General features: G+C 40.8%; 1 protein-coding gene across 1 annotated transcript; it reads right to left on the reverse strand.

Annotated features, from left to right (window-relative positions):
* Positions 1–1,375: 1,375 nt before the first annotated feature.
* On the reverse strand, positions 1,376–15,214 carry tars2 (threonyl-tRNA synthetase 2, mitochondrial). The gene is made up of 18 exons (XM_038711352.1): positions 15,015–15,214; positions 14,041–14,216; positions 13,843–13,957; positions 10,036–10,157; positions 9,559–9,667; positions 8,784–8,848; positions 8,610–8,688; positions 7,882–8,028; positions 7,544–7,642; positions 5,978–6,147; positions 5,724–5,886; positions 5,035–5,172; positions 4,500–4,577; positions 3,216–3,316; positions 2,200–2,301; positions 2,028–2,100; positions 1,783–1,897; positions 1,376–1,647 (listed from the first exon to the last, which is right to left on the reverse strand). Exons 1-18 carry the CDS (start codon positions 15,096–15,098, stop codon positions 1,505–1,507), a joined length of 2,079 nt encoding a protein of 692 aa, XP_038567280.1. The 5' UTR covers positions 15,099–15,214; the 3' UTR covers positions 1,376–1,504.
* Between the last annotated feature and the right edge of the window lie 928 nt (positions 15,215–16,142).

The following is a 16,142-nucleotide window of genomic DNA, read 5'->3' on the forward strand; positions in this document are numbered from 1 at the left end:
ACATGGCTCCTGGGAATGTCACCCTAGCAATGTTGGTTGGCCCACAGCTTTTATCCTGACTGAAATATCTTAAAAACTATTGGACTACGAATTGCCATGACATTTTGTACAACCATTTATGACCCCAAGAGGATCAATCTTAGTGACACCAACAGCAGGAGGACATTTTTAGTTCAAAGTGAAATATCTCAACAACCTATAAATGCATTGCCATTACATTTGGTACAGACATATATCTCCCCTTAGGATAAATTGAAAACCCTTTGGCCTATTCTCATTTTCATCTAACATCACCATCAGGTCATGTGTACATCAAGTACTCAGCTGTGCTTTGTGTTTAGTGACAATTAGCAAGTACTAGCTTGTTAACATGCTGAAGAAGGTGAAAATAGTAAACATTATTCCTTTTAACATCAGCATGTTAGCATGCATGTGAAAGCCCTGCTGTGTGTAAAGTGTCTCAGGGAGCCTCCAGCAAGGCTGTAGACTCTTAGTCTTAGTTTAACTAAGTTTTCAACACTGAGCACATCAAATGAAATTTCATTCACCTCCATTATATGAGTGCACCAGCAGAAATCTCAGATATCTAAAAAGGTACTGTTGAGCCTCAGGTCTCCTATAAGGCCTTCTGTGATTCCCACATAGCTGGTCAAGAAACAGAGGAGTATTTAGCAACATGTCTTCAATACAGAAGCTCCCTATTACATCTGTGGGTTTGAAACGCAGAATTCATCGACTTTGTTAATGCATCTGAGCTTGATTAAGCCATTTTTTCAATCCGACTTGTCTGACTTATAGTAGAGGCTTCATCATGAACCCGCCTCCCCTTTCTTGCCTACTAAATGATCTCCGGAAGAACTAAACACACAAACAACTCTACTTGTTTCACAACCAGCTTTGTTGAAGCCATTGCCTTTTGTCCAGTTGACTCGGTTTATACTTTCCCTCGCTCTCTGTGTCACTGTTGTGACTGATGTCTTTTCCATCCTGCTGCCCTCTCTCATTAAAAAAGGAAAAACTTCCAATCCTTTTGACCTTTACCTTGACTCGGCTGTTTCCACTAAACACACATGAAAACAGACAGCCCTGACACTGCTGCTCCCTCTCCTATTTTAGTCAAACCCCCTCCGCATCCTCCCTTTCTTCCAGTCTTTTAAAGGTATGCCTGCTTTTCTATTTGGATATCTTGACACAGACTTACGTAAGCGGGAGGTTCGCATATTTAATGGACTTGAGTGAACAAATTGCAACTGCAGTCGAGTAATGCTGGTATTAGACCGATAGTGATCTTAAAATAACCTTAAATCTCTTCTCTGCACTTTTTTGGACACAGATTTATCAGCGCATGCCATTAATGGACAAATCAACAAGTAAGTAATCTTTTATATACTTTTATTACAAATTGAAGCAGCCACCTCTTTAGACTAAGCCAAAGTATAACAGCTTGAACATGTAAAACAAACATTTATTACATCTGTGACTCATTATCTACAGAACCGTCTCATCAAAACTCGTCTACGTTGCTCCTGCTGTCTCGTAGCTGCGTGAGGGATGTCAGCACCTCGTCTGTCGGCCTCCTCCCCAGCTGTTTACCTCCCCTGCTCCTCACATTCACTGTTCCACTCTCACTCTCCTTATCCCCCACCACTGGACAAAAACACAAAAACAAAATGTCATAATCAGGTATGGTGACCTCAACAGCAATGAGCAGGGAGTTAGGGATTGTGTAGTCAACTTAACAGACAGGCTTTAGTATAATAAGTATCTATTATTAATCTTTACCAAATATGTAGTTGTACTGGGCCAGCTGAGCAGAGCGAATCTTCTTATTTAAGGTTGCTCCCTGATCATCATTAAAATCAGCCATGAAGCCAGCTTCACGGAACTGCCGGACAACCTTAACAGAAGAGAGGCACTTCTTTTAAGATTGTATCGGTACTGAGCTTCTCACGTCAATGAGCAAATTAATAATGACAAGAAGAACAAAGTTTGAAAGAAAGTACACTTGGTCTGCACAATAGACTGACCTGTTTGCTGTACGACTCACTGTTGCCCCCCACAGGTATCACCATGACCTGCGCTGGGGACAACCACAGAGGCCTTGGTGAGGTAATAAGAGAGAGGTTAGGGTACTTCTGCAGAATCTCTTCAGCCTGATTAAATGCATCTGACTCCACATGAAAATTAATATCTTCTCACCATTTTCCTCCAAAGTTTTCAGCCAGTATAGCGATCATTCTCTCCAGTGATCCCAGCACTGCTCTGTGGATCATCACTGGCCTGTGCAACTGTCCATCTTGACTGTGCAAAAGGAAAAAGACAAAACAAAGGGAGTGAGGGTTGGGTTTTATGATGGTTACTTAATGTCAGAAGGTGTAATAATAATAATAAAAAAATTTGTAGTGCACTTTACAGTTGAAGCAAATTTCAAAGTGCTACAGTTAAGATCATAAAAGCAAGGTAAAAACATCAATATAAAATACAAATAGATAATGCAACAGCTTCCAGGGTTAATTAAAACTCATATGTTCTGCTAAAAAGAAATGTTTTTAGTCCTTTTTTTAAAAGTCTCAGTAGTCTGAGGTATATTCTGTACCTGTATTGTATGACTGTACATTTCTTTTTCACGTAGCAGCTATCCTTAAATATCTGAGATTATTAGGTTATGTTGCAAATCAATGGGCAGGACTGTTCAGTGCAGTAATGTGATAAAGTACCTTGCTCTTTAAAGTATTTGCTGGATTAACCAAAAACAGACAATCCTGTTTGGTTATTGTATGCATAAATGGTGTCTTAATTGCTTTTCCTGAAAATGTGCTACATTGCAACAAATATCAGTGATTCAATATAAAGTTACACAATCTGTGATGGAGGACTCTATCCTTATTCACTCCTAAATGGTCAAAAACACTTTGATGTAGAAGGACACCATGAGCAAAGTAAGGCAGGCTAATAAGAGGCAAAAAGGTTCATGGGAAAAAACAGAGAGCTTGAACTTAAATTCAATAAAGGACTAATCCTTCATGATCAAATTAGCTCCATATGAAGTTAAGATTTCTGCCATTTTAACTTGAGCAATTCCAGGACACTGCAGCAAGCATGTGGGTTTATCAAACATGTTTTAAAAGTGCCAACGTGCAGATCACGTACGTAAGTCACTACAGATGTAGGAATGTTAAGAGACTGAGAGCCAAATGCAGAAATCTAGGACTCACCCGACATACAGAAGGTCAAATCTGATTGGCAGCTGGAAATCCAACTGGATTGTGGCACACTGGTGTTGTCTGCCAATGGCATCTTTGATCTGGATGTCAATCTGTGGTGAAACACGTAGTTGTGTTCACATTAGCATTCACTTGTCTAACCCAGCCAAAATATACAAGTTCAGAGCTCGGTGCTACAGGCGCTGCTGGGGGCAAATTGCATTTTTGAAGACAGGCATGGTTATGAGTAGGTTTCCAAGAGAAGATAATCTAGCTAATTGTGGTTAACACACCTTTGCTAGATGGCTGGGAGGAATGTTTTGTTTGTTTCGTTGAGAGTGTTTGTGTATCTAGCCCCAACCTGACTTGACCTACCTCCGCTCTCTGTGCCTCCAAGTGAGCTCCATCATGTAACGTCTGCCTGAAGCTGACTTCCTCTTGATGTTTACTGACTTCTTGTAAAAGTGAAAATGAAATGCCTCAAAGAAAACCAAGGTCATTCTCAAGTCAAGCCACTTTATATATTTTCTTAAAGCACGTGGCTATAAATTTTCTATGAATAACTGTCACATTTCTGTTTCTATTACTGTTCCTGTGGTCTAGGACAATGTGAACTGAATCATTTAGTGCTCTTTGCAGAGCCAGGAAGGAAAACAAAGACGTCTGTGTCACTCTCTAATCTGTGCAGCAACACCAATTAACTGATCCTAGAAGAATCAGTTAGATTACATGAAACATTTGATTGTGAATCATTAAATCTACTCACTATTTTTAATAATTCTTAAACATGTGCTGCAAAATGTGTTTTCTTCCTGAGAATTACACGTGAGGATTGATACCACCTTCAGGTTACAGTCAGCAGTCAATTACCTTAGCTTAGCATAAAGAGTGGCTAGCCTGGCTAGCGCTAAAAGGTAACAACGTCCACCTGACAGCATCTCTAAAGCGCACTAACACGTTATATGCCATTTATTGATTTTTAATTAGTAAGTTTTATAAGTACTTTTTGTGCCAGCAACAGACTGCAGGCCATAGCTTCATATGTAACATATGTAACACGTGGTATTGATCGTTTCATCCAACTCTCTGCCAGAAATCGAATAAGTGTATTTCCCAAAATGTCGATCTATTCCTTTAAAGTGGCTTTTAGCATAAATAGCAAAACTGAAAGTGAATGAAGTGAGTGGATGCTCCCAACATGTTTTACCTGCTGTTACAGACACAATGATGAACAATAGTTACACTTGTGTGTGAAAATCAGTTTCCTTTACCACATAAATTGCCCTTCCCACTGACCTTTGGTCCGTAGAAGGCTCCGTCTCCTGGGTTCAGCTCCCAGCGTTCACCAAACTGCTGTAGACTCTTCTCCAACTGCTGCTCACACACACACACACACACACAGTAGGTAAGTAGGCATAGTAGATAATGTAAGTGCTGTACATTAATGCACATTATGGCCGTCATGTCGGCTCTTCTGTGGGTGTATGTGTGAGTGAGTGAGTGAAGGAGCTGTGGGAGCTTCGAACCATAATGTTCAATAATACTCAGTTGAATCAGGTTAAATTGCCGCTGTGCCTATTTAAAAGGCGCCCGTGGGGATTTAAAGATATACATCTACTGAGCAGCCCAACACGGATCATTTCTCCACTGGAAAGTACCACTTGTGTAAGTGACTGGTTAAGTGGATATCACTACACTGTGTCATTTTTGTTTAAAGTTTTTTTTATAGCTGGATCCAGCTTACATTTGAACAGCTGGGCCTGTCTAAGACTACATATGATTCTGGCATACCACAATGTGATAAAGTGTGTGTGAATGCGTGTGTGTTTACCTGCTCGGCATTATCCCACTGTTCAGGCTCCCCTAGGCATGTCGTAGGACGTGTAGACAGGAGGCAGTGGAAGGAAAACCCAAACACTTGATACACTCGCCTCACAAAGTCCAAACATGCCACAATCTCTTCTTGCAGCTGGAAAGAAAGAATGAAAAAAGTTGAAAACAAGGGCAACAAGAGGACATTGTAATGTAAATAATGAGACTAAGCCAGTGGACTTTATTTTCCAGCCAGGGTGGGAAAAGAAAAAAGAAATCTGATAATGTATTTACTGCAAAGCCCAGAGACCTCCAGAGATTTAATTAGTATTTCAGAAGCTAACCGAGTGATGATTATCATATGACTACAATCTCTGTCAATTAACAGGAAGCAAACAGAAAGACTGAAGGAGCGCAATCACTATGGTGCTATGTAGGGGGATCAGGATTACACAGACTATGCAGCCACAGAGATGCACATATGGAGGTGTAATGTTTGAACAGGACAAAGACCTTCATTCATCCAGGCTAAGGCCTACTGGAATGTCTCAGGGGTTATTTGTACAGCCCATCTAATCACTGTAATATGGTTCAACATGCGTCCCATTCACAGTTTATACCCCACTTATAGCATCTTAAGAAGTGTGCGGTGGTCTAGAAAAGGAAAATCTGCAACATTGTATGCATGTTTATATCTGTTACGTTTACCTGCTCAGGCGTGCAGAAGATGTGAGCATCATCCTGGCAGAACCTTCGAACTCGAGTGAGACCTCCCAGTGCTCCAGAGAGCTCGTTGCGGTGCAGCGCCCCGAAGTCGGCCCATCGCATGGGAAGCTCCCTCCACGAGCGGACACGCTGCTCAAACATAAGGCTAAACAAAAAGGAGGGAGAGTTCATAGAGACTAAGCAGCGCCTGCTGTGAAGACACAAGAATACAGTGATGTGTGTGTGTGTGTCTTCACCAGTGCGCAGGACAGTTCATGGGTTTGAGAGCGTAGGTCTGAGCGCCCTCTGAAGTCACAGTGAACATGTTTTCGCTGTAGTGCTCCCAGTGGCCTGAGCGCTCCCATAATGCAGTGCTGTACAGAGTTGGGGTCACAACCTCAGTGAAGCCTCGTCTTCGGTATTCACTCTACAAGACGTCAGGAAGGAAGGATGTGTGTGTGACAATGAGTGCAGTCCAGGGTGAGACTGTCACAACAGTACAGTAATTGAAGGCTAACAAGAGCAATATCCTGACGGCTCATGTGAACATGTGCATCCCCCAGGATACAATCAACACAGCACATTTATTGTCATGTTAATGTATGTATGTATGTGTTTGTGTGTGAGTGATGTTAACACGGACAATATTACATTATACATTTTTAACATAAGGAAGAAAACTAAGCATTTTTTGATTTCCTACCTGTTTGCACATTTCAGTTTTACTTGCATAAGCAGTTCTGAATAAGGTTATAAAGTTTCAGTTCATTTTAAGTGGTTGCTGCAGTACCAACACTGGTTATTTTATATGACAGAGGCTGAAGGGCTAAGTTATAACAATTTGGGTTTCTTTTTCTTTGTTATTTTATTCAAATTAAAGCAACAATTCACAAGCTGAGGTGGCCAATCATTATACACTCTATTGGGTTACACAGTAATACCACAGTCATTCTATTGTAACTCTGTATTACGGAAATCACCCTTTTACACAAGCAAGGTAAGCAATGGCAGACCTGTATTAAACTCAAGTTTGGAGCAATGACAGATGACACATGTTGATCCATTTCCACTGACAGCATGTGGCGGTTTATCCAGGATCATTGGTTTGGTTTTTCTTATAGTATACTTCATTAGTATACTACTATTTCATCTTTTGTAAGCTCTCTCTGCCAGTGATAAGTATAAACAGACTTGTCTGTGTGGCCACCAGAGTGGTGTTTCTGTTTGGGCTTCCATGTTTTTCTAGTTCTACCTTAAATCTTTTCTGTGTAACATACTTAAAACAAAAAAATAATTAAAAATGTTGTACCCATCGAACAGAGTCGAAGTTCTGCTCAAGATTTTTGCCTGTTAAAATGGAGTTCTTCCTTGCCACTGTCACCGAGTACCTGCTCATGGTGGGAACTGTTGGGTCTCTGTCAATAATATAATAAAGAGTACAGTCTAGACCTGCTTTATATGAAAAATGCAATGAGATAAGTCTGTTATGAACTGGCGCTATATAAATAAAATTGAATTGAATCTTCAGTCATTAATGAGGCTGTGATCTGTAGTGTGTACATGAGAATATCAATTGGATAGTTCTACAAACCCTGATATTTAGGATATATAAGAGAAGAGTTGCACCAAAAAACAAGAGGCATGTTTTAGTTTCAAGCTTTAGCAACTGAGCAATCTGCTGGTATTTACTTGTCATAGTAGTTTCCTGACAAACCTACCTGGTGCTTGTGATTTTTTAAGTAATTATGCACATAGTTTTCTTACAAAATGTTCTTATATAAAATAAAGTCTACAGTCAGTTCATTAACACATAGTCAGTTCACCTTAATGAAGTCAGTGAGGGTGTTGTAGATGTGGGCTCCTTTAGGCAGGAAAAAGCAACTGCCTGGACTCACGTCATTAAAGAAGAACAACTCCTGGTCCTATGCAAAAAAAACATAGCATTTATTAACCAAAAGCATTTACATTTATTCATTTAGCTGACGCTTTTATCCAAAGTGACTTACAATTGCTATACATGTCAGAGGTCTCACACCTCTGGAGCAACTAGGGGTCTTATCCACTGCTCCATCACCACCAAAAGCACTTATTTAACCATCTGCCTTTTATTATTATAATTAATTAATAATAATTAATATTTTTCATTTAGATATCATCTTACGGTCCCAATGCGTCTGTGGTCTCTCCTCCTTGCCTCCTCCTGCTCCCTCTCCCACTCCTCCTTGTCCTTCTCACCTGGAAAGGCCACACCCAGAAGGCGCATCAAACCCGAGGACTCTGTCTGATTGGCCAGGGTGACAGGCGACAGCTGGGATGTTACAGATACAGAGTGAGGAGAGGTTGGGGAGAAGAGTGTGAGAGAAAATGATGAGCAAACAAAGAGTGACGGTCAGCCAGAAGAGGATGTCTGACAGCACGTCTGATGGATGGCGGTGTTTGTAAGGGCTGAGAACAGGAATCTGGCTTCTGACAAACACAACATCCTGCTGCTGATATTTCCGGCCCAGCTGCCATGGAATCCCATTCTGCCCAGTGACAGCCCAGTATGGAAACTCCTCCCTCCTCTGGATCAATAAATGAGAGAAATTCCAACATGTGTCCCACAGGACAGACAGTGCCCAATGAGTCCAAATAAAACATAATTTTACTGATTAGGTGTTAACCCACAATCTTTGATTATAATTGAAACAAAATTCCTTAAATGGTATTGCTTGTATCGCTTTTGTTTAAAAAACTAAAATGGATCAAATGGGTAATGTACGAGGCAAATATGGGAGCAGTTGTGCAATAAAAAAATGTCAAGAGAGACATGAGGAGAGAACAGAAAGAGAACACAAAACCACAAAAGGTGGAAAGCAGACGACAGAACAATTACACACGCACACACACCTGGAGCATCTTGAAGACTTTGAGGAGGCCAGTGTGTGGGAGGAGGGGGCCGTTGCAGACCGCTATGCTGTCCCCACACCTGAATCCCAAAAAAAGGATGGTTTAATCTTTTGGTGTTTAAAGACACTAGCACTGGTACGTATCAAGTGCGTGCGTGCGTGTATTAATACATGCCTGTATACTGTAATGGTAGGGCCATTCATCTGCTCCCCAACAAGCTGCAGTCTCAGTTTGCTGTTCTATAAGAAGAACATCCCACAAAACACACAGAAAATTCACATATCTACAGTATGGACAGCAAGACAATGAGAAGGGGCCTGATCTTAGTAAGTAAACACTGGGACAGTGGATATATCACTGGCACGCCATAAACAGGAGCCACTCCTACACAGTCAGTAATGTCACTACTACTCCCCCATGTTATCAAAGACACCTATAAACACTCACAAGCTGCTACAGGTACAGTGCAACTCAAGATGGCACTGCGATACAATATTATTCTGTTACTTCATAGTCTCACTGTGATTTACAGAGAAGAAGAAAATCACCAGCTCTACATGCAGATTTATAAGATAAGTAGCTTATAAACACCAGAGAAGCAGCATTAGCATGGTCTTAACGCCAATGAACTATTCAATATCTTCTCATCGATTAATTATATAGTTGGAATACATCTTTTTCTGGCATTTGACATGTCAGGTAAAGCACAGGTGTATTTAATAACATGATCAACAACAGCAGTCCATTCAGTTTTGCCAGTTCCTGGACCCTGGTACAGGCCTTTTACTGAACAATTGTTAGTTACATGTGTGCTGTTCCTGATATGGCAAGTCAAGGTGGGTGCTAGACATCGGCCCTGAAGACCTTGACTATGTAAGATAAAGCGCTATATAATTGTAACGCATTACTATTGGTGGTGTATTGTTGTTGAGACATTGGTACTGCTGACCTGGAAGAGCTCTTGGACCTCTTCTGTATTCAGCTCCAGTTTGGACAGAGGAAGTTTGAGGGCTGCAGCCTGTTTACACCTCTCCTCCACATCACTGAGAGACAGGACACTGTGTGTGGGGAGGACAGATTCAGGTAAATCAAAAGCATAAGAATCTGCGGCAGCAAGATTCACAGTGTCTGAGGAAAGAAGCACCAGCTATTAAATGATTATGGGGAAGGAAAAGAGGTCAGGGACGTATAGATTGTTTTAATAATGCCTGTAAGGTAGAAGGGGTCATTATAGCAGCACAGCATAATTATTTTTTATTTAGACTTACATCAGCACTTCTATAATTTGTTTTTTGTGCTGGTAAGTGATTGTTAAAGCACAAATGTGAGTAGTCCACACAAGGCCAGATGGTATTTTGACAGACTGCATTATTAGGGCTACAACCAAGCAACAGACTGCACAGAGACAGTTACATGAATATCTCACCTGTTATCCAGCAGGTGGTCACAGTAAAATCCGAGCTCCGACGCTCCTTCTCTGCACACTTCGGCACCAAATACCTTCTCCAACACTCCGCCCAGGACACACGCCCCTGTCCTCCATGCTGCCTAAGAAAGGGAAGGTGGTACAGAGCAGGGTGGGTGTAGAGATCAAGGGCATTTTTTGAACAGTCCTTCTGGATTGGGAATGGGGATCTTGACTAACCAACGTGGACACATGGTGCCTCCGCTTTAATCTTGAGAAGCTGCAGAGCTGCAGTCTCTATTCATTCAACTTATACTGTAAATTTCCAACTAAACTGAGTCTTATTGTTGACCCCCCCCCCCCCTCCTCTCTCTCTCTCTCTCTCTCGCCTGCCATTCACCGGTCTTGTGCAGAGCTTTGCCTCCATGCTGTGCTGCCGACAACTGCATGCATGTCGCAGTGCATCGGGGGTCTATTTCAAGTAGCCGGCTATTTAAATAATAATAATAATAATAATAATAATAGTCTTTTTGTGGTTAATCAACGGTGATAAATTATCCTAAAGTCCCACGCGGCGCGGACAACTCGGCACAACACACTGGTGCTCCGTCTCTTCAGCAAGTGCTCCTCCTCTGCCACTACAAACATACACGCTACGTCTACACATGCTGACTGATGATCCAGGTTTAGGATTACAATTTTGGATTTATTCACGCACTTTAAAAACATTTATTGAAAGTTTTTCTTTTTACATGTTTATTACAGCATTAAACGTTGAAATGAATATTATAACTTATTGGGAGAAAACTGGTGGTTCTCTGTAAAATCAGATGTTGAGCACCCCCATATCGCCAAAATGGCATGATCCTTGTTTCGCTGTAAAGCTTTAACTGCGAGATTGACAGTCGAATCAGGCTCTGCCCATCGAAGCATCGAATCTTCGACTATTCGGGGTCAGCCCTACTAATTCTTTTTCTTTTCAATTCCTGTCTTAATAGGTAACAGAAAAAGAATGGTGAATGTGTTAACAGGAAGCACTCAACATATCCTGCAAATTTTACTTTATTAAACATTAGATCTTTGGCAGGAAAAACATTTTTAAATCAATGGTTTTATAATCATGCACAATCTTAATTTCATGTTTTTAACTGAAACTTGGTTAGACCAAGATAACAGTGCAGCTGTCCTTATTGGATCTACCCCTCCCAACAGTTTTATGAGCAAAGCTAGAGTGCGTGAGAGAGGAAGTGGAGTTGACATTTTGTTTAATGACTCACTCCAAAGTAAAAAGATATCTTATGAAAATTTTGAATAAGTGGCTCTTCAGCTGAATTCCTCTTCTCAAGCTATTTTTCTAAATATCTACAGGTCCCCTAAATACTGTGCAACCTTTTTTGATGACTTTGACTGTGTAGTTACTGTTGGTGATTTCAGCATCCATGCTGACAACCTCCAAGACAGAGGGACTAAAGAACTGTGCTGTGTTCTTGATAATTATGGACTGACTCAGCATGTGACGGAGCCCACACACAATATGGGGCACACGCTGCACCTCCAAGGGTCTGAACATTTTCAAGGTTGTGGTGACTGATGTTGCTCTCTCTGATCATTCCTGTGTTTTCTTTGAGAGTGCTATCTGCGTGCACACAAATGTTCAAACAGAAGTAATCACAAAACGGCATGTCACTGAAAACACTAGTGAAAAATTTATTGAGGCTTTCTCCTCAACACCCGCCCTCTCACGGGTCTCTGTGAATGAGCTTATAGATAATTTCAGTTCTAAAATTACAAATGTTATTGATGCCATTGCACCAGCAAAGTTTAAGGTGGTTTCTGGTAAGAGAAGATCTCCATGTAGAAATGCCACGCTGGTTAGAACTCAAAAAGTGTCGAAAAGCTGAACGCAGGTGACGGAAAACAAATGTCCAGGTTCATTATGACGTCTATAAAGAAAGACTTCGCATTTATAACTTAGAACTGAGAAATGCAAGGCGGTCCTGCTTCTCTGACATCATCACCAAAAACAATGATAATGCACGTGCCCTGTTTGCTACTGTCAACAGGCTAACCAACCCTCCTGTGTCTGTAGCCCAATGAATTTGCCTCCTTCTTCACAGACAAAATTCATACAATTACACAAGCAATCAGTGCCTCCATGCCAGTAACAGCCTATGTGTTGTCCCTGTGTCCACTTAAAAACAATTCAAACAGCATGAGACAATTTGATTCTATTAACCATAAAAACATAATACAACATCTCAAATCCTCGTCCTGCTGCCTTGATATTCTGCCAACAGGTTTATTACAAATGTTTCTGATCGTATGGCCTCAGATCTTATACAAATTTATTACATGTCTCTTCTCTCAGGTTTCTTCCCACAGGCCCTGAGAAAGAAAAACTCTAGACAGGTCACTCATGAGCAATTGTAGGCCCATATCAAATATCCTATTTTTTGAGTAAAATCAATGAAAAAGCTTAGAGCTTTCTAGTGCACTAAATAACTGTTTTGATGTCTTCTAGTCAGGATTTCGACCACACCACAGCACTGAGACAGCTCTTGTTAAGGTCTTCAATGACATCCATTTAAACACTGAGAGTGGCAGAATTTCAGTCTTAGTATTAGTGGATCTCATCTCAAAAATGACATGTGGAGTTCCCCAAGGCTCCATTCTGGGATCTCTTTTGTTAAACATTTACATGCTTCCACTGGCTCAGATTATGAAAAACAACAAAATATGTTACCATAATTATGCAGATGACACACAAATTTACATAACCATGTCACCAGGGAACTATGACCCCATACAAGCGCGGAGCGTACCAGAATTTTCTTCAATTAAACAAAGATAAAACTGAAGTTATTGTTTTTGGAGCCAAGGAAGAACAATTGAAAGTCAGTGCTCAGCTTCAATCGGCAATGTTAAGAACCACAAACCAAGCCAGAAATCTTGGTGCAGTCATAGACTCAGACCTGAATTTAAGCAGCCACATTAAGACAATTACAAAGTCAGCCTACTATCATCTGAAGAATATTTCAATGATTAAAGGACTTATGTCTCAGCGAGACCTGGAAAAACTTGTCCATGCATTTATCTCCCTAAAAAATCCATCAGACAGCTGGAGCTGATTCAGAACGCTGCTGCTTGAGTCCTCACTAAGACCAAACAAGTGGATCGCATCTCTCCAGTTCTGAGGTCTTTACACTGGCTTCTTGTCTGTCAAAGAATTGATTTCAAAATACTGCTGTTGCTTCGTTATGAACCATCCAGACCTCTCAGGTCGTCTGGGACAGGTCTGCTTTCTGTCTCCAAAACTAAATGAGGAGAAGCAGTATTCAGTTTTTATGTAGTTCTTTTAAATCTGAAGACTTTTTACCACTGCCTTTAATTAAATCAAATTTAAGGCTGTAGATTAATATTGTACACTGCACTGTGACTTACTGTCTTGTTTTAATTTCCTATGCAACTCTTTAAATTAATTTTATCCTGTTTTTAATTTCTATTTCACCCTTTCAAAAATTATATTTTAATGTGTTTTTTCCCCCCATTTTTCACTATGTTGCTTTTATGTTTTATGTAAAGCACTTTGAATTGCCTTGGTGATGAAATATGCTATACATATGAACTTGCCTTGCCTTCAATTTTGCCTTTTACAGACTTATGTTTCATTCTACCAATTCTTCCTTCCATGACCTCAGGATGTGAAAATAGATTTTAGAATTATAAGATCCACCCTAAAGGATATGTGAGTATGACACAATCTCAGTACATTTTAGACAAATGGAAAGAACATAAAAGAATAATTTAAAAAAAAACAGAACTGATTACCTGTCTACCCTCAACTGTGTTAAACCCAAGAAGTTGTAGTTCGCAGTCTGCCTCTAGGGGACGTCCAAGCTCCCACAACTCCCCATTCACCTTACTGACCAGTGCTCCTTTCAGACTGCAAGGAGAGATTCAATAACCCTGTTATTGTATGAACAAAATCAATAAGAGAAAACATTTCTGTACACAGTAAGTATTTACCGGACACTCTGAGCAACAAAGAGAGGTGTTGTGACACCAGCTGTTCCCTTTATTGCCCGGCCGTCAGCCAGTCGGATGCTGAGGGGTGCTTCTGTAGCTTCAACTCTCTTCTTATTGCCTTGTTTCTCCCTGAGAGTCTCAAAAACTCGCAGTCGCTCAGATAAAGCTGGGCACACCTGAAGGAAAGATGTAGATAAAGGTTAAAAGGGGTGAAAGGATGAGAGGGTGACAGCAGTGCAATCCAATTTAACAGCAACACACACACACACACACACACACAGAGCATTATGACCGTCATGAATGAAGGCATTACTGCTAGGCTGTTGTATTACGCTGCAAACATTTTAAATAAACTGGTGACTGAATGTATGCTGATGCTGATTAATATTGTGATGAAATAATGTGATAAAGCTTGTAGTCTTTTCCTCTGCTTAATGGCTGCATTATGGTAAATGATACCACACTCTTAAGTTAAATTACTGTTAAACAAATGAAAAAAGTAATTAATGAATGTATAGATAAAATGCCTAAACATTAGGTTGATGATTTTATTCTCACCAGATGAAATTCTGAAAGCATTACCCCAAATTATCAATTTGAAGGGATTTGGTCAAGAATATTGTGACTTAAACAACATGACCACATGAGAGAGAGCACGGAGAAGTAGAGGACATGGTTGGGTTCATGTCACTCATATATAACACTGTACTGTATATTCAATTCTTCACATACTGCTGTCTATCCAAAAACTAAGTGCTAAAGTTTGTCCTATATAACAGAAAACACTGATATTAAAAAGAGAGAAATAAGGTTTAACTAGCTACTTAACTAGGTAGTTTGGTTATTACAGCATAAAAACAGTTTCCCACATCTCATAAGCAACAACAGCAGCAGCTGCACCTCTGTACAGACTCACATTGTACTGAGGCTAACGTTAGCTGTAATGTTACTGCGCTAATGACAAGCCTGCGCACCTTGCTGTACCTCCTGTGCGCGCGAAGTACCGCACGAGCTGCCGACCGACAGATAACCAGTCGAAACAGCTGTGTCACCGCCATCCTAAACACACCTGTCTAAACACACGCGGTCATTTCCAAGTATCCCACATTACTGTAACCCTCCAGTGCGAGCGGCCATAACAAACCGGAAGCACGGATTAGGGCAGCAGCGGTTACGTCAGGGGCGGAATATATGACGCTGCGTTAGAGCAACGTGCGCGCTCCCGAGTATCCACACAAGACTGCGCGTCCACACAGGTGCTACACACACGGTACATCTGCAGATATTATAGAGGGCTAGTAAGTAATATATTGATGTTAACACATCATGCACACTCAGGTCAGGCATTTCAGACAGGATTAAAGATATGATGAAATTTAAACAAAACAGTTCATACTTAGGGAGTTGGTGACACGTGAAGCACAAAACAAGCCCATCCATCACAGCACGAGATCAGCTAAACTGCGCCTGCAGTTCAGTGAACCTCTGGTGTGCAACCCAGAGTTTCCACACACAGAGAGACACCGACCTACAGCGTTACGACACCGGCAGCAACGGAGTGGATGTGCTCCATAATGGAGCTGCGCACTTTGCTTTAAGAGCCGTCTGCAGTAACTGCAGCTGCATTATATCCTATTAGTTAGTCCGAAGCTTAAGTGACATTTACATCTGTAAGTAAAGTAAGAAAATCTAACTTGATGCAATTATTATAACCCTCACGAAAACAAGCTTCGCTGTAGCTACTCTTCAAATAATAGACACACTTTAAAGACTACCCCGTGGAAATGTAAAAAGTGTTTAAATGTTAACCTTATTAACATCTGAATGCATTCATCTTTGTCATGTCAAGCAATGACCTTCAGGTGGACTGCTATGACAAAGTCAAACAAGTGAATAGACAACTCAGTTCATTCTGACCAGGGTCGTGAATATATTTTGGTTTTACCATTTATAATTGGCCAACAGTAGTACTGAAGTACATAATTTAGACTTGGATGTACCTGCCTCAAGACGTACGAGCCTTAAGTACCACTGACCTGCCACTTGGGGGAGCTACAGTACTTTCTAAAAGAACAAGGTCCATAATTATTGATATCACTGGC

This window comes from Micropterus salmoides, unplaced genomic scaffold (assembly GCF_014851395.1).
Source record: "Micropterus salmoides isolate LMB-PRFRI ecotype aquatic unplaced genomic scaffold, ASM1485139v1 Ms_hic_scaffold_11, whole genome shotgun sequence".
Classification (NCBI taxonomy): Eukaryota; Metazoa; Chordata; class Actinopteri; order Centrarchiformes; family Centrarchidae; genus Micropterus; species Micropterus salmoides.

Excerpts from the sequence above, each read along its gene's own strand:
- tars2 (XM_038711352.1), bottom strand. The coding sequence starts at position 15,098 with ATGGCGGTGACACAGCTGTTTCGACTGGTTATCTGTCGGTCGGCAGCT. Across the intron at positions 5,173-5,723 it reads TCTTCTGCACGCCTGAGCAG|CTGCAAGAAGAGATTGTGGC; the intron begins GTAAACGTAACA and ends CTTTCTTTCCAG. Across the intron at positions 2,302-3,215 it reads TTTGACCTTCTGTATGTCGG|TCAAGATGGACAGTTGCACA; the intron begins GTGAGTCCTAGA and ends CCTTTTGCACAG.